The sequence below is a fragment of the Recurvomyces mirabilis genome (assembly GCF_035927965.1).
Source record: "Recurvomyces mirabilis strain CCFEE 5264 chromosome Unknown scaffold_40, whole genome shotgun sequence".
Classification (NCBI taxonomy): Eukaryota; Fungi; Ascomycota; class Dothideomycetes; order Mycosphaerellales; family Teratosphaeriaceae; genus Recurvomyces; species Recurvomyces mirabilis.
The window spans coordinates 19,285-39,535 of NW_027041974.1; the positions used below are offsets into that span (position 1 = coordinate 19,285).

Here is a 20,251-nt window from a genome sequence, read left to right on the forward strand (position 1 = left end):
GAAGTTGAGAATGATACATTTGTCGTTCTATGAAACCAAGAACTCTCATCAGCATTTTCGAAAACATGCTGCTGATCTCTCAAGCAGCCATATGACTCTCCAATACTTTTGAACCCAACCACGCTGCATAAGATGCAAATTACACAAGCCGAGAGTGTATAAATGCTGATCCTCCGACGTTCAAAACTCATGACAGCTAGCTCATCGAAAGACTCTCATCCATCGGACGCACCTGGACGCCAACAAACATTACCTTTCCCCAACGTCATCAAAGACTCACACTCAGCTCAACACGTGATTCCACCTACCAAATCCCTCATGCTAGAAACAAAACCTCATGTCAAGCTGACATCGAGCTCCGTAAGCGCCAAAGGCGTCCCACAGATCGCGACAGAAGCTTTGTACGTCTTCTCGAGTCCGCCATCATCGTTCAGCAGATTAGTCGGGATCGCACGTTTAGGTGGCGAGCCATAGGTAGAAGGTGTGTAGACCCAGTCCCGGCTGCGAAAAGACAATGAGTCGTCATCGTCGTCTTCATCGTACTTGGGTGTGTGAGGCGAAGCAAGCCGCTCCGGATCGGTCTTGTGCAGTCCTACGCCAACATAACTCATGTCATTCTTCGGCTGCACAGGCTGCACAGGCTGCCCCTTGTGCGCAATCCAGCAGATGTCACCGGCATGATTATCTCCCCTGGATCCTCGCATAAATTCTCTGGTGGCATGAACTCGAAGATGACAAAGTGCAGGACACTGGGCCAAAAGTCGCCGATGACATCTCGAAGGCTTCTGTCAACCCCATCAGGATGCTTGTGCACATTAGCTAGGACCTCAGGAATATCAGCAGATTTGCCCTCTCGCCGTCGAAGAGCGTAGCTCAACGCTGCTACATCCTTGAAAGCTCGGACGCTACTGTGTCCGTGCTGTGGCATGTAGAGCTTTACTGTAACCGGCCGACGGAGTCCCGTGCCGATTACTGGGTCCTTGGAGTGGTTGAGGGAAGATGTGGGTTCGATATAGCCTTTACAGACCAAGAGCTGTTCTTCTTCATCCTGCAGATATGGGTTGCTATTGCCAGAGTTGTAGGAGCGCCGCTCCGTGACGATGGTGAGGACACAGCGGCTTTTGAAATGAGGCAGAGCGAGGACTTGTGGAGGACGGAGGACTTCGGTGTCGGTATGAGGCATGATCCTCGTCAGTACCTTCTCGGTAGGTAACACGATGCTGAGCCAAGTCCATGGATTCTGGAGGCTTGAACGACTTCATATATTCGCAACCGCCGGAGCATGCGATAGAACTGCCAGCGCATAGCAGCTTCATGAGCTGTGAAGTCTGCTAGCTGAGCTTATGTCATGATATGGGCATCCATGATATTCATGCTCTTGTATCGCCTGCTCGCTGTCATTCTCAGGAGATCTTGCTCGGAAATTATGTGCTCTCCGAGCAGTTGAGAGCTGGGCCATAAAGTGCGAATTAGGAAGCGGACATCGCGCCCTGACCTGACGTCTCCTCGATACATTCTGGCCTCGGATACTCAACATGCAGTCTATCTGATGTACGAAAGTATTTGCAGGAGCTGCTGCCGCTCCTGGATGTGGCGCGAGGGATATGGCTTCATGAGTCAAAGTTTGGAGCATATGCGCAGACACGACATCTCCGAGGCTCACCAACCACTGCTAGCGTCAGCTTACGATCCCTGATGAAGAACAATGCCTCTGCATCAAGACACTCATAAGCACATTGTGAAAGCGCCACCAAGTCTGGACGACCATTCCGCTTAGTACCCCATACGATCGTGTTGGGATCAGCAGAGTGCACAGACTCGTAGAGGTTCTTTCCGAAGATCGCCAAGGGATCAGGCGCCGACCAAATCACTCTGCACTGAGTGTGAGGCATATGTCCGAACAATCCCAGACAAGGCGCAATGCCGCTCCCAGTCGCCACGGTGACCACCCGCTTGAATATACGCGCCAGGTAGACCATGCCTGTAGCATGTGTACCACGCATGGAGTAATGTAACGCAGGATTCGATATCTGTCTAGAGGTCCAATCGCCAGCCCTGGCAATGATGCATGTCGCCGAGCACTTGCCGAAGGCCACGTTGCACGCAAGAATGACCGCCGGGGCAGTGGCGGCGAAGTCAGTCCCGAAGGTGAACCCAGCATCGCTGTAGCAGACTACGACGCCCGCAGCACAGCAAGTCTGGCAGACACCCTAGGCCAGTATACCGGCTTAGGTGGCTGTGGCCATGGCGTGAATGATTACGACGTTGGCGAATGGCAGCATCTTGCACGCGATCTGTGTGAACGAGGGTTGGAAAGGTGGTCACCCTTATCTTAGATAGTCATCAAGACTCACACCACGGTCTCGTCGAGTGAGACGGGGCGGGTCGTCGCAATGGATATTGAAGGTGAGAGGGATATGCTCCACCTTCTTGCATCTTGTGACAATAATGAGTGTCACGTCTGGTGGTGGAACGTAGCCCTCGTTGGCGAAGGCGTCCAAGAAGCAAAGGTACGAGATGCGATGGATGGGATTAATAGAAGTTGAATTGTATCGGCTTCACATGCACGATGCTGTCATGACGGGCACGGACGGAGGAGGTGCATTGCATTGACAACATCCTTCCTCCACTGCTCAAACGATGCAACTTTCTTCGCTATTGAGATATGGGTGAAAAAGACCAAGACATGTCTTCCTTCCCAGGCCGCCGTCTCATCCACTTCGCCAAATTCGATGTAACATCACAGGTACAGCGATCCAGCACACATCCAGCAGCAATAGCACGATGCTGAGATGGCACGGTAGGTCTTCCACATCACAAAACACTCTTTCGCGATCGTGAATCTCAAGCCCCTCTTGCCTGGCCACATCCTCGTCTCACCACTCGCCGTCAAACCCTCCCTCAGCGACCTAAGCCATGACGAAGTCTCCGATCTCTTCACGACCGTGACCCGGATCCAACGAACACTGAAGCGCCTCTACAAAGCCGACGCCTTCAACGTCGCGGTGCAAGATGGCGAAGCCGCAGGACAAAGTGTATCACATGTCCACTGCCACGTGATTCCGCGACAGAGGGAGGATGCGGGAGGAGACGACAAGATACATCAGTGGCTGGAGGGTGAAGAAGGCAATGTGGGCAGGCATCAAGATCAAGCTGTGCGTGGTGCGAAAGCCAAAAAGGAGTGGGCGCAAGACGAGGATCGGAAGCCGCGTGGTAAGTCAGAGATGGCTGCCGAGGCCAAGTGGTTGAGCGAGGAGATGGAGAAGGACGAGCGTGAGGAGGGTGGTAAGCTGTAAGCAATTTCATCAGCTGTTAATCACATATATCTACTTTCCCACTTTCTCGAGTGCACTATACTGTCATGCAAAGAGAAAGCTCAAAGGGCAACGCTTTTGATGACTGTACGGAATGGAGAGTACCGAAGCACATGCTGACCTAGAGATTTACTACTTACACCTGGGCCCATTACTTCCTCCTCGCTGGAACCCTTTTGCTGACGAGCAATAGAAGTGACTGAGTACTGCAGCTCGTAAGCTACACACGTGCAGTCCTCTTCCTCGGGCGAACGCTGAAATCCGCACCATACCACGTCAATCACCCAAGCCTGTGGTGTAAGGTCGAAGCTATCTCTCATTCTCAAAAGACTAAACATCTCCCTCCAGACGACTGCCGCTCATATTCGAATTCCCCGTTCCGGTTTGTACGTTCTATTCTAGCGTGTCGCACTCCAAGCAATCATACGGAACTGTGATGCTTGAGATCTTCATCTGGCAAGATATCGTCCGAATGGTCTGTGATTAAGTGCACGTCAAAGTTTGCCACGTAGCGAGATTCGCCTCTGTCGTCTCGTCTCAATGCTTACCAGATGAAAGCTACAAGCAGAAGCTTCTCATCCGTCTGGTCATCTGAGAACTCAACATCTAGGTTTGGGATGATGGATATAAGTATGGAGGTTCACCCTGCTGTTCTGTCGTATCTTCTCACCTCTAACACTACTACCATCTAATCAAGGACCAGCTAACACAAAGATGCCTAACCTCAAGACTTTCGCTACTCTAGCCGCCCTGGCGACCTTTTCGCTCGCCGTCCCGATCCTACCTTTACTAGCCAATCCGTTCGGCACCATTGTGCCCGCACCCCTCGGCGCCGACAAGGATGGTGAACACCCCACCGTCGTCGTCGACACGCACAAGGTGTTGTCCGGTGGCAAGGAGTGCAAGGTGTGGTGAGTCATAACATATACACATACCACTGCTCCAAGCAAGAATCGTCTGACCTCGAGATAGGCACCTTGGCCAAGACGGCGCCAATATCACCCCTGAATGCCGTCAGTGGGTCACCGACGCCGACGACTCCACTAGCAATCACGTCATCGTCGAGATCCAGACGGTCAAACTTGCTGATGAGAATGCTGTGTGTGAGAAGTGGCATGTTGAGAGTCATGAGAAGTATACATCCCCACCGTCGGCCAAACCAGTCATGATATGCTGACGTCCTTCCTCATAGCCTCATCACACCTATTTGCGGCGAGATCAAGCAGGAGCCTGGATTCGGTCCCTCCGATGTCGAAGATGTGGGGGTCCTTATAACACATCTACAACCGAAGCGGGATGAGTCGGATGTGTCCAGTGAGGTCGTCCACGCCCGCTCTATTACCGAAGACCTCCTCCACCTCGTCAAAGGGACCAAACAAGCTGGCATGGATATTGCTGATGAAACGATCGATATTGCGCGTGGTGCGGTCGGTGCCATGTTGCCTGATCACAGTGACAAGTCCAAGAGGTCTGAGGAAGGCTCAAAGATCAAGCCAGCAAAAATTATCCATGACCTCGTCGAGACGGTCAAACCTCTGCAACCACTCCCGTCCCTCGAAGAAGTTCAGAACATGGTCGCCCACATCAAGGACAAGAATCCAGGCCTCGTCCACTTCCTCGTCCGCCTGGCCCACAGCGATATTCTCAAGGAGAAGCTGTGGAAGCAAGATCCCAAGATGACCTTGGCATTGGACGGAATCGCCGAATGGGTTGGAGACACCGCCGACACCATGAAAGCCGCCCAGATCGCACGTGAGCAGAACGACGACGGCATGATTGCCATGACCGAGCCTGCTCTTCGTATGTTGATCGGCCTGGAGAAGAAGGGAGACGAGGATGGTGACGAGCGTGTTTACAAGGAGTTTGCCAGCGTTGAGGCCGCTGACGATGTGATCCGGAAAGCGGAGGAGAAGGTTCGCGATGAGGCCATGAAGGATAAGGTGCAGCACTTGCAAGACGATGGTCACTTTGGTGTGTTCCCGCCTGTCGGCACACTCAACGCCGACAAGGCCGCAGTAATCGCAGGTCGTGACGTCGCCGCCACCGCAACAACCTCCGCCAAAGCAGCTACCGCTCAACGAGCCATCGATGCCATCCTCTACTTAAGGGCCCGGAAAGCTGTGGATGGTCCCGATGTTGCTGTCAGCCTCGAAGTCGATACCCGACCGGCCGCAGAGAGACTCGCCGACCTCGTTGCAAAATTGGAGCCACTCCCCTACCTCGGCGAGATCCTGCCCATGACCGCCAGCATCAACAAGATGGTCCCCGGCGCCGCCGTCATCCTCGCCCGCGTGAAGGACAGCCCGATCCTGCAGCAAATCAAGACCCAGCCGGAGAAGACCGTCGTCCGTGAAGTTACCGCCCTCGGCTCCCTCTTCGCCGACCCCCACGCCTTCCTCGAGACCGCGAAGCAAGCCCGCGCGTCCATCGCCGCCGGCAACCTCACCATCACCGAACCTACCTTCGCCAATCTCCTGAGCGGCTACCACAATCTCACCAACCGAGCCACTCTCGACGACCTCCCCCGAGTCATCACCAACGCCACCTACGCCGCCGAAGTCATGACCGAGCTCGAAGAAGACGTAGCAGCGCATGGAGCGAATGACAGCGACCATCACGACGACAGGCTGCAGCGTCGTGTCCTACCTCTCGGGGTCCTCTACGCCACTTTTATAGTCCCTAGCCTTTTGGGCGCTATGGTCGGGGGCATTATAAAATCTGTCGGGTAGTGGCTAGCAGGAAATGGAATGGGGGATAGTTGCCGATATGCTATGCTATGCTATGCTATTCTTTGAGAACGAAGAGATCTCTGCGGGATTTGCACAAGAGAGATGGTGACCAAGGGTCAGAGAGAGATAGAAGGGGGAGGGAAATCGGGGCGAACGCTTGGGATATTACTTTGGAAAACGAGAAAAAGTGAATTGGAGGGTCTAGATCAAACCCAACCAATTTCTTCTCAGATTCAAGGAAAAAATTTCCTAATCTCCTCCCCTCACACGACCGAGCCTCATCCACCAAACCACCCAACTTCCATACCACCTACCCATCCCCTCCCCCTCCCCCTCCCCCAAAACTCTCCGGAAAATTCCTCCTCACAGCCTCAATCACCTCATCCGGCCCATTACTAAACATAACCCTGACCCCTGGCTTTCCCAGCCTCAAAACCCCCAACAACCGCTCAAAAAGCACCGTATTCTCCTTCACGCCCCTAACCCCATAACCAAAATTAACAGCCACCCACTCCCGCTCCATCAATCTCCGCTCGAAGCGCTGGAGACTATCTTCGATATCCTGGGGATTCATATCCTCGGCCAAAATCTCGAAGCCGGCTTCCCGGGCTTTAGCAATGGAGGTGGCGAGGAGTTCTAGTGCTTTGTCCCCGGCATTGGGACCGAAGCGAGCTTGACCGAAAGCATTATTCGAGGCGAAGCGGCCGAAACCTGCTGAGAGGATAGGTTTGAGTTGGGGCTGGTCCTGTGGCGCCATGGTTTCCAGATGTTCTCCGTCGGTAATGATCTTCAGCCCGGTGCTCAGGTAATGCTGCTATGTGGCCACGATGACAATGCAGAAAGGCCGACGGACTTGGATGCGCTCTCCGAGACTAGGCAGACTCCGTAGAAATGACTCCTTTCTGTCGCCGTGTCCCAGTTCGAGCGGACAGGTGAGTGGCAGGCCAGTGGCAAAGATCCGCTCTCAACGATCTTCGGAGGGCAGACGTCTCGTTACAGATGTAGGTCCCCCGGCCGTCACTCATCCCGTAATAAATAGAGCCGATGCGCTCTTCCCGCCTGTGCTCACCTACAAGCGTTTCCCATGCCGACATCGGCGAAAGTCGGTACAGATTATTGCGGTCGCAAGATGGAATGTCAATCATGGTTGTTTACGAGGCCCGCGGCAGAAACAGCGAGGGGATTTCATGGATACCGGTCAATAGGTTCATGAGATTCGCTTTCTCTATCATAGATACCTGACCTGCAAAAGCTGGAAGAACACCACCAGTCTCAGGAATGCCTGGCCTACCGCTCAATGCTCCTTCGTACGCCATAGCGCCGCTGCATAACCATAACATCACGCCGCTCTACTCAGACCGCGAAAGGCCGAGGACACTCAAGCGTCCTTCTCCGCCTCCCCCGCAGCATCTTCACCGTTCTCAACCTTCACCTCGCCCTCCTCCGTAGCAGCTTCGCCATTCCCAACCGCCTTGCCAGCAGCCGCCTCATCCTCCTCCCCACCAACATCAATCAGCTCTCCCTCCCCTCCCTTTTCCCCATCCGTCTCAAGCTTGAGATACTCCTCCCACTCCGGAAACATCTCCTCATCCTCCCCCGGCACCCCCAACAACCTCCCCACTTTCCCCCTACCCGCCTTCTCCAATTCCCCCTTCCACAACCCAACCAACCCCGTCGCTCGACTCGGCGCATACGTCTGCGCAAACAACACCGCCTCGGCCGTCCGTCCCGTCGAGGTCAAAACATTCAAACACCCCTCCACATCCCCAACCTGCCAAAGACAAGAGAAAGCGACGTTCCACTGTCCCGCCTCTCTCGCCTGGCCCGCCAGACTCCTCAACCCCTCCGCGTCCGCACTCGCCGAGTAAAGCAGCAGCAGAGAACCCAGATCGCGAGACTTCTCAAAACACTCCACCGCCAGCCCCAGATCCCAGGCCCCCAAGGCGGCATCCCCAACGACCTTCCACTTATGCTCGACATCACTTTCACGTGCAAGTCCGAGAGCAACATCCAATTTCCCCAACCCCAACGCCAGCTCGAACTTATGCTCCCCATCCGTCGCGACCTCGAGCGCCTCAGCCTTGAGTCCCTGGCCCTCCAAGAACCGAGCGATCTTGCCCCTCTGCTCGGCAGGAATCCCTTCGAGCACTTCCTCCGCAGCCTCCATATCGCCTCGCAGAACCAGAGTCTGGTATTCAATGACATTCACGCTTAAGGCAAAAGAAGTGACCTGGACATCTTTATCGCAGACGTAGACCCTTCCGTCTCGTTGCAGGTATCCGAGGACGTAATGAGGAGAGTCGAAGTGGGAGATCGTATAAGTCTGGTCGCCAACGAGGTAGTTGAGGCGGTTGGAGACGGAGGTATAGACGAAGCAGTCGCCGATCCATTGGCCGGTGCGGACACTAAACACAGAGAATCAAATCAGCTTACCAACTTTTCGTCCCCCAGGATTGTCGGTGAATGAAAGGGGGAAAGGGATGATGGACAAACCTCTCATTAATATCACAAACCACCTCAAAAGCCTCCTCGACCCCATCCTCCGCACTCACATTCCCAGACTGCACAGCAGCAACAAACTGCTCTCGCTCGAACCTCAGCACATAAAAGCTCTCCTCGCATGCCAGACACACGAGTTCGCCACTCTCACTCCAATAGACATTCCTCGGCTCGACTTCGATCCTCCTGACCAGCTGCCCAGACTCCCAGTCAAAGAAGCCGATCCCGCCTTGGCCTTTGACACCGAGCAAAACGCCACCACTCAGACCCTCAGCCGTGTAGCCTACGTTGACAGATCCGTCGCCAGATTTGGGTTTGAAGTTCCGGTGGATTTTCACCGAGTACTGCGTTTCACGAATCGCATAATCCTTATCGTTCTCCTTGCTTCCCCAGACGAAATCGAGAGCGGAGCCGAAAGCCTGGTTGCGGAGGGCCAGGGCCGTGTAGATGATGTACTCGCCGTCGCCACAGACTGCTACAAACCTGCCGTTTGGGGAGTGGAGGAGTGTCTGAGGATATATCTCTGTCGAGCCGAGGTCCTTGGAAGGAAGGGAGATGGGCTGTGCATCCTTCAAACTCTTATCCGCGCCTTTGATGACTGAGGTGAGGATATCCGTATGCCGAGCCCAGATGATCTTGCCACTGTTGTCCATACTCACAGCCGGCTCCTCGCGACCCATCTTGACCACGACCGCGCCATCATCAAACCCCATAGCGATACCCTGTTTGCCTCTCTGGTAAGCCACGCACCATGCGCGCTCCAAGCCATAGCTGAGGGAAGTTTCGAGACGATAAGTATTGGCGTGCCAGATCTTGATGGTGCCGTCTTCGGATCCGGAAATGATGACGGGGAGTTCCGGGTGGTAGCAAGCGAAGGAGACGTTGGAGGTGTGGCCTTCGAGGGTGGCGATGAGAGCTTTGGTGGTGTAGTCCCATATTTTGACCGTCCTGTCGTCGGAGGTGGTAAGGAGATAGGGCTTGTCGGATTGCGGGTAGTAGTCGACATGATTCACGCCCTTTGTCTCATGCGCCTCGAGGGTGAAATTGGGTGTCGAACTCCCCAAACTCCAAATCTTGACTGTTCGGTCCAAACACGCGGAGGCGAAAGTGTTCGTATCTTTCGGATTGATAGCCAGCCCCATGACATAATGACTATGCCCCTCAAACACCTGCACACACTTCCACCCCTTCTCCCAATCCCACAGCTTAATCGTCATATCATCGCTGGCGGTCAAGACAAAAGGCTGGGTGGGATGCACGACAATGGCTCGGATGTAATCCGGGTGGGCCTCGAAACTGGTGATCTTCTCGCTAGTGTTGTAGTTGTAGACGCGGAGCTGGAAGTCATCACTGCCGCAGACGATCCAGTTCTTACGGGTGACGAAGCGGCCGGCGCGGACGGGGACGTCGGTGAGCTCGAAGGTTTTGATGATGGATTGGGTTTCGTAGGACCAGATGTAGACGTGGCCACTGTAGAGGGTGGTGAGGATCTGCCATACACAATCCCACCATTAGAGCAGATCTCGTGAGTGATGGTATGTTGTATATATCTTACCCATGGCTCGACTGGATGGAAATCAATCCCCTTTACTCGCTCGCTGCGCGCAAAGAGTTGCCTCTGCAGGTCCAAGTTAACTTTTCTGCTCATCGTATTCCAGATATGTACCGTGCATGATATAATGATATACCTTCACATCGAGCCTCATGTTGCCGGCTGGCCCTCGTGTCACCGACGCAAGGGACCGTTGTTTGTCTCAATCGGGGTGTATACGTTTCACCTCTTGCCCAGCAGTAGCTTACTCCCGCATCTGTGAACTCCAAACTCCACTGTCGTCGTCGCCAAGTTGGTGGGAAGAAGATGGTATGGGTGGTTAATCGTTAAGAAAGGTATAGCAGTAGATAATCCGACCCAATGCTCCAGCTGTCGTATCCCTCCACCAAAATATCCAAAACCCTCGAGAGCCTCAGGCCACCCCGCATACAGAACGGGAAGCTCGAACGATAGAGTGTGGCGTCTGCATGTGACGGCATCTAGCGCCGAATCCAGAGCTCGCTTGCGATAGGAACGAACAACGTCTACGTGACAACCGCAACCATTCGCCACCACCACCACCACCACCATCATCTCCAACAGACATACACACATAAACACACGACACCATCATGAAGTTCCTCGCCTTGGCAACCACCGCCCTTCTCTCCTCCACCGTCGCTGCACGGTCCAGCATCTTCGGCGCCAGTGTAGGCGGCGACATCACTCCCAATGTCGATGGCAGCCTAAGCGTCCCAGGCGACAACCCCCTGCAGCATTGTCAGGACCCGAAAGACGACATCCTCACGATCGAGAACGTGGACATCTCTCCCAACCCACCTAAAGCGTGAGTAAACATCAACAAACCCAACGCACAACAAACCACATACAAGCATGAATGACGGTGTGAAGCTAACATGCCACTTCAATAACAGGGGTGAAACGCTCAAAGTAACCGCAAAGGGCATCCTCTCCCAAAACGTCACCGACGGCGCCAAAATCCACCTCAGCGTAAAATACGGCCTCATAACCATAATCCGCCAAACCGCCGACCTCTGCGACACAGTCAGCAAGGTGGACCTGACCTGCCCCCTGCGCAAAGACAAGGAGACCAGCCTATCCAAAGAAGTCGACCTACCCAAGGAGATCCCACCGGGAAAATACACAGTAGTGGCTGATGTGGTGGCCGCGGACGAGAAGACGAAGATTACGTGTTTGACGGCTGCTGTGGAGTTTAAACGGGGTGGCGGGGTAGTGTTTGGGGGGTTTCAGAAGGAGGGGGGAAATAAGGTGGGGTTGTAAGGGGATGTGATGTTGGGGTGCTTGGGAGTGGTGAGAGGGTATGATGAGAGGAGGAGAGGCGTGTGGGTGGGTGAGTGAGTGAGTGTGTGTGCGTTCTCCGCGTACGAGCGATGATGTTTGCAATTCGCATGGGAGACTGGCCTTGCTGAGACAGGCAGGCATAATATGATATGGCATTGCATTTGCTGAGATGTGTTTGGTGAGAAGAAGCTCGTTGTTGGGGGTATCTTGTCTATAGGCTGAGAGAGAGAGAGAGAGAGAGAGAGAGAGAAGGAAGCATATACATATCCCACCGCTCGCTGCTGCTGCTGCTGCTGCTGTCACATCACATCACATCACATCACGTCTCATGTTCGCGGCCACCTCCGTGACGCCAAGTAGGAGATTCACCCATACCCTCGACTTCATACTCGTTCACAAGAACCCTAATGATGGCACTCCTCCACATTCTTCCCGCCTCTCTGCCCAAACCAACATATCTCATCTGATCTGCATCTCACCACCCAGCATCACGCATATCCACCCGCCCCTCTCATCCCAAGCGCATCCCGCTCTCATCATCTCATCCCATGCACCACGGGCCAGCCGATCCCATCCCAGCCTAGCCAAAGCCACAGCCACAGCAGAGACAAAGCCGGGAAACCACCCAAAATCAATACTCCCCAAACAACTTCCGCACCCTCTTCATAACCGAGTCCTTCTCGGGATCATACGGATGGTCTTTACTCGGGATCTCCAACACGCTGGGAAAGGCCTCGGTATAAGCGTCGACTTGGCCTCGGATCTTATCTGCGACCTATACACCCGCCAAAAAGCATGGATATCAGTATAGTATAGTATAATATAGTCTTTCCGTGACAGGTATGGGGCGGGGTGGCGTTGGTGGGTGTGGTAAGTGTAAGTGTAAGTGTGAGTGATGGAGGGAGGGATAGAAGGGAGGGACGTACATGTTGGTTTATCAGCACGATGGCGATATCCTTCCTCTTCTTCGTGAAGGCATCAAAGGCGCCTTCGATGGTGGAGGTCTCGGTTTTCTGGTCGACGACGAGGAAGTTCTTTTGGGAGTCCGGGGGTTCGGTGACGTGCTTTGTATCACATGTATATGTCAGTCTGTGGCCTGGGGGGGATGCGGTTTTGCGTATCATGTGATGTGTCTCCTCAGAGGAGTGTGCGTGGAGTGATTTGTCGGGTGGAACAAGGGTGATGTTGATGCCGAGGAAGACGATGATGTGGGTAGCTCGTAGGGATAGAGAGGAGGGGGGCTGAGGGATTTGACTTACGCCAACACCTGCTAGGAGGATTCCTGTCACTGAGTCCTATACACCAGCACCGAGCAAGTCAGCCGACATGTCCTCTACTACCACTTCTTCTTCTGCGCTTCATATCATGACATTCCTCCAGCCCGGTCTCGGTCCCAATCCTCCGTAGCCACCTCTTGCTTCCACCACCACATGCTCATGATCCAACCCCACCCTCTGTCCCTCCATCTCAAGCTCCAGCCACGAGTAATTGCATAAGTAGCAACACCTACCTCATCCCCAATAACAGCCAAGAACTCCCGATCCTTATATGCCGATTGCGGTAACGCCATTCTTGCCTCACAGCAGATCCCACGATCGTGTTAGTGCGAGAGAATGCTTCCTTGCTCACTTCCGGAGCTCTCAATCGATAGTCGCAGATGATGGATGAAGCTAGCGGGGATGCGTCGGGGAAAGCTCGGAGGGGTTGGAGGTGACGTCCCGCTTGCCGATGGATTCGAGAGGACGGAAGAGAATATAATGCTGAATATACGGTCGTGAATGGATGGTGATGAGCGGGAGATTCTGGATGCGCATCGGGTCAGAGCAGCAGGTCACATCGTGTCACTTCGGGTCACTTTCGGGTCACTTCGGGCCAGATCAACGGTGCCCGACCAATGGACATTAGACCAGGCGTCGCTTCGACATGAAGACTGACAGCCCACGGGCGGCGAGACAAGACGATATATGTGCATGGAAAGGAAGCCTACGGCGACCATCGTTCTAGGCGATCGTCTTTTTGGTAGTCTGTCCGGAGCTGTCAGCTCAACGCCCACAAGGTCATCGGATCCCGAGGGATCTCCAACACGATGTACACCAAATGCCCACGGTTGACCCGCCCAAGCCCTCTCGGCCACGCCAGCAGTCTTGTACGATAGTACATGCGTTATGACGGCGACCCTCCTGTTCTCGTGGAACCCCATGCCAAAACATCAGCACGAAGGAAGCATCCTTCCTCGCCGTGGTGCCGGAAACCCTGCGTAGCTCTGCCCTACTCCTCATCGTCTTCATCGTGGTTGACGCAGGTGTAGTCGAGAGGTCCACCCAAAGGAGTGGTGGCGGCCGCGCGTTTTCTTGTCGGTCCTGGCAAGGAGATTTCACCCTGACACAGCATGTCGAAGCTACTAAGCTCAGGCTCACTCTCGTGACGACGCTTCTGAGGCAGGCCGAACGATGAGCGGGACATACTGGAGTCCGTGGATCTCTCGCCGGCGGTCCCGATATCTTGCTTCTCGAGATTTTCGAAGAACTTCCGGAAAGACCTCGTCTCGGTACTGTTGGGGACCGAGTCGTCCATGGAAGCCTCCACCGGCAGTTTGGGATCTTCTCAATAATTAGCACACCATATGCCAAGTAGCACTGTCGGAACCAGAGAGCATACCTTTGCAGACCCGCTTCACACGAGCTGGTGGCACAGCGTTCTTGATCTCACGATCGATTGGGTCTCTCCCCCGCACCATGTTGAGCGCGTCCCGATCGCTGACTTGACGCTTCATGCACGTAGCCAGAATCTCGGCAATCGGGAATACGCCACGTTCATGTGCAGCGTGGAGCTTGATGTGTTTGCCCAGGCCGACCACGCCCTTCATGAATTCTCCCGAATTGATGCCCGAATTTGCGCCGCAGTAGTTGCAAGAGATCTCTATCCAGGAGCCCTCGAATTTGACCACGATGGGAAAGCGACGGTGAATGCTTGGCGGTGCTTTTGTCTTGCAGACATCGGAACCCCTGGCACCTACCTCGCGTTTGTGCGTGACTGTGGTGGTGGCGTCTTCGGACTCGGCGCCGGCGCTCTGCGCGGTCGCGCTTGTGAGGTGGGACGGCTTGCTCGCTGGGATGCTGACTCTCACCGACTCGCCATCATCAGGAGGATTGGGCGTTGCACCGGACAACCGGTCGACGGACGGGTCAACGAAGTAGTAATGGTACACAGCCTGTAATACAATCAGCTGTATGTCGGCGGCGAACCTCCGCATGCAGTCCTATACGCACCGCAGCTTTTTCTTCGCATCGCTGCATTACTGTTTTAGCGTAGAGCAGCTGCTCTTGTGTCGTTGCAAGCTGCAACACCTGCTGTTCCTTAGCGCGCTGGAGCCGTGCGACACGATTCTGCGCGGATGCCGTCTCCTTGTCCACAGCTTGAAGCTTCTCAATCACCCGGCCCAGAGCGGAAGCCATGATGGTGGGACAAGTTAAAGGTGGTTCGGTGTGCTGGATTGAGAAAACATCGTTGCAAGTGGATTGAACAAAACATATGCTTGGGCCTAATTTCCGCGGTGGATCCACTCATTTCCTATGCAGGGCAGGAACGAACGACTTGCGTCTCATGTCACGTGAAGGAACCGCAGAAGATGACATGAGGATGTCGGCGGCCCTCAGCGACGATACAAACACACTTTGCCTCACCCAGCAGCAACACCTGCAGGCTGGATTCTGTGCGGCAACTCCAATAATACTAGGTGGATTGCGCTGCGGCTGTGATCTCGCACAATTGTGACTTTTATCTCGCGTCGAATGTCCCACGACCGCAAGTAAGAGACACGAGTATGCGGCTCAGATGTCGCCTCCACCATGGAGCGCCTGATCGCTAGGCACTATGGGTACGAGCGCCATGTGTGGACCACCATATAGAGGATCGTCTTTTTCGAAAACTGCATGGAAGGTCCGGTCGTACTGTGTTGATTGGGAACGACAGAAACCATGCGAGGACTATCTAAGATGAATTTACAACATCTAGGAGTGCGCATTCTTGTGCGGAGCAGTGTCCATGCTGCGTTCAAGACGCAGGGAAACAGCTGCTGCGCAGAATCTAACCCAACAAGCCTAAGCGGCATACCAGTCCTGGCCGACAGTCGATGTCACAATCGCGGCAGCATCGTAGAACACATCAACGCTGAGCGCAACACAGCCTCTTCCCATCGTTCACCCTAGCTCTCCTCATCGTCCTCATCACTATCGTACCGAGTGTCGTGGTAGACTGCGCTATGTCTGCCAAGTCGTGGAGCCATGCTCGCGTACCGACGCTTCCGCTCCACACCACCTTCGAAATTCCAACCGGAGACGCCAGTATTTGCATCGTCCGAGTGGCGTCGCTTGTTTGCTTCCGTGACCTGAATTCCAGATTCAGAGGAGGTGGGTAGGGTGGTTGTAGCACGTAACCTCGTGGCTGTGTCGCACGCAGTGGTGTCGGTCCCCTTTTTTGCTGACTCGGAGACGCCGCTATCGACTGTCTTGCTGCTGAGACGAACTAATCATTGTCAGCCAGCGAACTTGTGCAATTGAGCGGTTGTTGAATATACTGACCGACATGTCCACCTACCACCATCCATACCATATCAATCGCAACATCGACAGGGTCATCGCCATTCGCCATCAGCGTCGCATCTTGGTCGCTGATAGCACGCTTGTGACACAGGGCCTGCGTCTCCTTCTTCGTCTGCTTTGGGCCGTCGGGGAGACAATGGACCTGGGCTACGTGGAGATGCAGACCATTAATACCACGCAGAAAGCGACCGCTACGATTGGATGCGTTGGTGTCGCACTGGTTGCACGAAATCGCGGTCCATACGCCATCAAGGCGCACCACGCACTGGAAGCGATCGTGAATCATCTCCGGGCAGGAGAACTGTGGCGTCTTGCGCTTCTTGTCTTGAATGTCTTCAGTATCGACGACGTGCACGTCGCTGTTGTTACCGAAGCCGAACATCGCGGTCGGGCGCCAATGACCTTGTGAGTGCGTATCCGATGTCCTGGATGATTTGGGTTCCGTCTTGGTGGCAACAGCGAGTGCGGGAGTCGACGCATCACGCTCCGGCAAGGCATGATTGTTGCGAAGCTGACCTTCGGCCTGTGTATTGGTACGACCCCCAATGCTAGTGTGCAAAGCCTGTGTCAGTTTCTGGATAAAGCGGTCAGTATCTGAGAGTAGATGAGAATCGATATTTCACGAACCAAACACTCCTGCTGAAATTCTTCTACCGCGTCCTTAGCTACAGCAAGCTCCGCTCTGCTCGTTGCAATCACCCCCTCGAGTTCCGTCACGCGGAATTCTTTGCGGTGCTGTTCCTCCACGACAGCGTTTAGACGCTGCAGGATCTGCATGTACGACGCCATCGCCGGTACCGCTCTTGGTGTTGCTCTCGTTGAGAGAGTAATGGCTAGCGATGTAATTGAGGGCGAAAAGTGTTTGTTGTCACCACCGAAAGATGATGACGCGAAACTTTTCCTTACGACGCTAGCGATTTCCCGCATCACTCGCAAGGAAGGTACGATCAGCTGTAATCGATCATCACGTGCTGCGCTACACATGAGCATCATGAGAATCAGCCGAGGGCACTCTTTGACAGTCTGCGCACTGATGTAGTATTGGGGACTTGGCTCGACTGAGCTAATCAAGGATATGAAGTACAGCAAGTTTCACACCTCATCAGCATTCAGACGCCTAAGTGGCCAACGCAATCCTAGAGGCAAGACGACGACTGGTCTTGCACGCGGGGAATGCCTACATATCTGCTCCACAGCTGCTGCGGGCAATAAGATTTCTCAGTAGTCTGGTTCTTATGGCTGGCCTCCTAGACATCGCTGGAGGACTGACAAGTACAACCTTGCCACCTAGACGCACCGACATCAGCCATTGCCTGAGATCCTACGCTCCTGCTCATTAGGCTTGACTCAGCGCTACCGCCACCGCTGATGCAGACAATGCTTTAGTAGGAATACCTAAAATAGTGAAGGCCCAGCTCACTATTTCCACTTAGATCGACGACGAGTCTTCGGGAACCTTAGTACAGTGATGTCCTCAGGTACCAGAAGATTTGTGGGTCTCGCGTTCTGGATCAATCTTGATACGTAGTCGCTTCGGGCTCGGCTCTAGTTTATATCCATGGTTGTAGTCCACTGGCTCGTCGTCCTGGCAGCTCATGTGCACGGGTGCCTTGAGTGAGCTGGCTGACGCGGTGGGTGAGTGCTGATGTGTTGGTATTGCTTTCCTGGCTCGACTCCCCCGACCAATGGTAGGCTCCTGGTCAGTGTCGGCGCGTGGCACTTGAGAGATCATGGTACTCTTTCTCCCTGCGAATGGTTAGACTTCTGTGGTGGGGAACATAGGAATCGACGCTCTACGCACATCCTTTCCCTTTCGGCTGCAACGAGCGCTTCACAATCTCCACATCCACAGGATCCCGGCCTTCTCGCATCTCTGCCACGTCTCGAGAACTTACGATCCGTTTCGAGCAACTCAACATCGTGTCGGCAAACCAGTATGATCCAGGAATCTGGTCCGCATGTGAGGACAAGACGTGAGAGTTTAGCCCAGGAGCGCCCTTGTAGAATTTGGCACTGGCGATTAGAGCGTTACAGCCGCAGTACTAACAAGAGATCTCCGCCCATGTCGACCCGATGCGAACAACGATCTCGTAGCGCTGGTGCACGACTTCCGGCCTTTCGCCAGGGTTCGTGACGATGACCTCCGCAGGCGGCTGCTGCTCACGACTTGGTTTGGCCGTTTGAGAAGCTCCACTCTCCGGGCTCTTGTTTGGTTCCGATGGATTCGGATGAGCGTCATTGACCAGGGACGCCGTTATCGCTTGTGCTTGTTGCTTCCGTGTGACACCAGACATGGAAGCATTGCGAAGACTGGGTGTCACAGAACCAGTGCGTGCACGCATACGGGCTGTTGATTCTGGCGTCGTTGATGCGCCGCTGAAGCTACCCTTTATCGCCTGCATCACGTTCTTCACCCTTGTGTCAGTACAAAGTACTTCCCAAATGCAGGTGCAGTATGTCACACACGGTGGCTCGTACTTCGCATTGCATAACGGCGCTTTGGGCAACGGCGAGCTCTTGCGCGGTAGCTATCAGGATCTGCTCGAGCTCCCTTACACGTGCCTTGAGTTTCTCCTTCTCGGTCATCGCAGCATGGAGCTGCTCCATAACATATGGCGGCGACACTGCCTCAGAACTCAGCTGCAGATCTGGAGCCTGAAATGAAGGTGTTTTAGATTCACGAGATGCTTGAGCCACATTGATAAGTGATGTGTTTGCATGGAGACCGCGGCCCGATCCCGTCGCCGATTGCTGCTAGCCTCGCATGGAAGGCACGGGATACACGCATGTCAGGCGGAGTAGCACCGTCAACACAAATTATGATGTGGATAATGAAAGCTGTGAAGATAAAAATAGGATTTTAATAAGAGCATGATTCACATTTGCTCTACCTGAAGAGACTACGAAGGTCCATCAGCCCCTTCTTGCTGCGCCATGATGGTTCCCCTGTGCGTACGTGCATCAAGCAAGCCCGTTCCCCTGATCAAACAAGAGGTCTAGACTGTCGCCCGATTTCCTTCCCTCACTAGTGGACCCTATATCGACGTACCGAGGATCGACGATCTACTATGCGTAGTCATGATGTTCCGGCCGTAAGCGCGACCTTTAACACCGCGATCAGAATTCTTTTCTGATGGTATCGACGTCTGGTTCGATATCATCGCAGTCGCTGAAGCCCATCTTGTGGCGCTTGCTACCGATCGATAGAGGTGAGTAGGCCGGCGATCTCATCACTGCCTGTGGTTTCGAACGACCGGAGATCTTGAAGCTGGTGCTGGTATGATGGTCGAAACCTAGCTTGCGTCAGCAAGATAGGCACAGGGGCACTGTGAAGGGAGTACTCCGACATACCTGCTTGTGAAGCATCTGTCCGGATCGAAGCAGGAGTTACGACGCTCCTCCGGGCTGGATCGTCGGCAGCCCGCATCTTTACGGCGTCTTAAGCGTCAATTAAGCGTTTCGTGCACTTCTCGAGTATGTCCTGCCTGGTGTAAACAGTCTTCCCTTTCGAGTGCTTGCCTTTAATATGATTGTAAAGACCGCTAAGCCCTTTGAAAAGCCTGCCATCACCACAGGCATTGGTGCCACAGAGGTGGCATCGAATCTCGGTCCAATCAACATCCAACAAGACCACGTTCTCGAAGCGGGTGTGGATTACCTCTAATGGCTCGAAGGACTGTGACCTCTGAGTCCCGGAGCTCACAATCGACTCGACTACTCTCTTCATGTGTCCACCTTCACGGTTGGGGCGGGAGTCGCACTCCGCGATGGATAAACGGGCAGCCTCTGCAGACGTCTCAGCTACAACCGGGATGGCTCCAACAGTGACGGGTGTTGCAGGGGTATGTTGAGGCTCATCGCTAAAGCGTTTGATTAGACCCTGGATGTTGAGCAACATAACGCAACTCGTTGACTATACACATATCCACAAACTGTAGCCGTGTCCTTGTGCTCCTGGAGTGAGCGCCGCGCATCACCGAGCTTCTTTCTGGCTTCTGCAAGTTGTGCCTTGTGCTCAGTCACGCATATTTGGAGATCACCGACTAGGCCTTGCGCCTGAGATCTCTTATTCCGTACATCTTGCAGCCGCGCAATGATCTGTTCCAGATCGCCAGCCATGTCCGCGGTGTTGACCTGTTTACGGAAGTGCAACTCACAACGTGTCAAGTGAAGATAGATACAACACTAGCGCCGGTTTCGCTCCGCAACCGCGTGCTGTAAGCCTCGTTGTTCTCGTGCCAGCTAAGCGCACTG

General features: G+C 54.1%; 12 protein-coding genes across 12 annotated transcripts; 3 read left to right on the plus strand and 9 right to left on the minus strand.

Annotated features, from left to right (window-relative positions):
• Positions 1 to 335: 335 nt before the first annotated feature.
• On the minus strand, positions 336 to 1,183 carry LTS14_010297 (uncharacterized protein; the record flags this gene model as incomplete). Its single annotated transcript, XM_064842973.1, has 2 exons — positions 336 to 623; positions 674 to 1,183. The coding sequence occupies 2 exons, from the start codon at positions 1,181 to 1,183 to the stop codon at positions 336 to 338; spliced, it is 798 nt and encodes a 265-aa protein (XP_064689397.1).
• A 1,503-nt stretch (positions 1,184 to 2,686) lies between these two features.
• On the plus strand, positions 2,687 to 3,296 carry HNT2 (Dinucleoside triphosphate hydrolase; the record flags this gene model as incomplete). Its single annotated transcript, XM_064842974.1, has 2 exons — positions 2,687 to 2,746; positions 2,805 to 3,296. The coding sequence occupies 2 exons, from the start codon at positions 2,687 to 2,689 to the stop codon at positions 3,294 to 3,296; spliced, it is 552 nt and encodes a 183-aa protein (XP_064689398.1).
• Positions 3,297 to 4,028: 732 nt separating this feature from the next.
• On the plus strand, positions 4,029 to 6,043 carry LTS14_010299 (uncharacterized protein; the record flags this gene model as incomplete). Its single annotated transcript, XM_064842975.1, has 3 exons — positions 4,029 to 4,225; positions 4,287 to 4,448; positions 4,507 to 6,043. 3 exons carry the CDS (start codon positions 4,029 to 4,031, stop codon positions 6,041 to 6,043), a joined length of 1,896 nt encoding a protein of 631 aa, XP_064689399.1.
• Positions 6,044 to 7,421: 1,378 nt separating this feature from the next.
• SEC27 (Coatomer subunit beta') lies at positions 7,422 to 10,248 on the minus strand (the record flags this gene model as incomplete). Its single annotated transcript, XM_064842976.1, has 4 exons — positions 7,422 to 8,448; positions 8,537 to 10,032; positions 10,098 to 10,160; positions 10,231 to 10,248. 4 exons carry the CDS (start codon positions 10,246 to 10,248, stop codon positions 7,422 to 7,424), a joined length of 2,604 nt encoding a protein of 867 aa, XP_064689400.1.
• Positions 10,249 to 10,705: 457 nt separating this feature from the next.
• NPC2 (Phosphatidylglycerol/phosphatidylinositol transfer protein) lies at positions 10,706 to 11,375 on the plus strand (the record flags this gene model as incomplete). Its single annotated transcript, XM_064842977.1, has 2 exons — positions 10,706 to 10,920; positions 11,009 to 11,375. 2 exons carry the CDS (start codon positions 10,706 to 10,708, stop codon positions 11,373 to 11,375), a joined length of 582 nt encoding a protein of 193 aa, XP_064689401.1.
• Positions 11,376 to 12,027: 652 nt separating this feature from the next.
• Positions 12,028 to 12,966, minus strand: VMA7 (H(+)-transporting V1 sector ATPase subunit F; the record flags this gene model as incomplete). Its single annotated transcript, XM_064842978.1, has 3 exons — positions 12,028 to 12,171; positions 12,323 to 12,691; positions 12,907 to 12,966. The coding sequence occupies 3 exons, from the start codon at positions 12,964 to 12,966 to the stop codon at positions 12,028 to 12,030; spliced, it is 573 nt and encodes a 190-aa protein (XP_064689402.1).
• Positions 12,967 to 13,664: 698 nt separating this feature from the next.
• Positions 13,665 to 14,851, minus strand: LTS14_010303 (uncharacterized protein; the record flags this gene model as incomplete). Its single annotated transcript, XM_064842979.1, has 3 exons — positions 13,665 to 13,996; positions 14,055 to 14,607; positions 14,666 to 14,851. 3 exons carry the CDS (start codon positions 14,849 to 14,851, stop codon positions 13,665 to 13,667), a joined length of 1,071 nt encoding a protein of 356 aa, XP_064689403.1.
• A 749-nt stretch (positions 14,852 to 15,600) lies between these two features.
• LTS14_010304 (uncharacterized protein) lies at positions 15,601 to 16,786 on the minus strand (the record flags this gene model as incomplete). Its single annotated transcript, XM_064842980.1, has 3 exons — positions 15,601 to 15,920; positions 15,977 to 16,571; positions 16,625 to 16,786. 3 exons carry the CDS (start codon positions 16,784 to 16,786, stop codon positions 15,601 to 15,603), a joined length of 1,077 nt encoding a protein of 358 aa, XP_064689404.1.
• Positions 16,787 to 17,471: 685 nt separating this feature from the next.
• On the minus strand, positions 17,472 to 17,916 carry LTS14_010305 (uncharacterized protein; the record flags this gene model as incomplete). Its single annotated transcript, XM_064842981.1, has 2 exons — positions 17,472 to 17,743; positions 17,799 to 17,916. 2 exons carry the CDS (start codon positions 17,914 to 17,916, stop codon positions 17,472 to 17,474), a joined length of 390 nt encoding a protein of 129 aa, XP_064689405.1.
• Positions 17,917 to 18,039: 123 nt separating this feature from the next.
• LTS14_010306 (uncharacterized protein) lies at positions 18,040 to 18,583 on the minus strand (the record flags this gene model as incomplete). The annotated part of the gene is made up of 2 exons (XM_064842982.1): positions 18,040 to 18,405; positions 18,464 to 18,583. 2 exons carry the CDS (start codon positions 18,581 to 18,583, stop codon positions 18,040 to 18,042), a joined length of 486 nt encoding a protein of 161 aa, XP_064689406.1.
• Positions 18,584 to 19,114: 531 nt separating this feature from the next.
• Positions 19,115 to 19,424, minus strand: LTS14_010307 (uncharacterized protein; the record flags this gene model as incomplete). The annotated part of the gene is made up of 2 exons (XM_064842983.1): positions 19,115 to 19,290; positions 19,349 to 19,424. The coding sequence occupies 2 exons, from the start codon at positions 19,422 to 19,424 to the stop codon at positions 19,115 to 19,117; spliced, it is 252 nt and encodes an 83-aa protein (XP_064689407.1).
• A 12-nt stretch (positions 19,425 to 19,436) lies between these two features.
• LTS14_010308 (uncharacterized protein) lies at positions 19,437 to 20,116 on the minus strand (the record flags this gene model as incomplete). The annotated part of the gene is made up of 2 exons (XM_064842984.1): positions 19,437 to 19,877; positions 19,931 to 20,116. 2 exons carry the CDS (start codon positions 20,114 to 20,116, stop codon positions 19,437 to 19,439), a joined length of 627 nt encoding a protein of 208 aa, XP_064689408.1.
• Between the last annotated feature and the right edge of the window lie 135 nt (positions 20,117 to 20,251).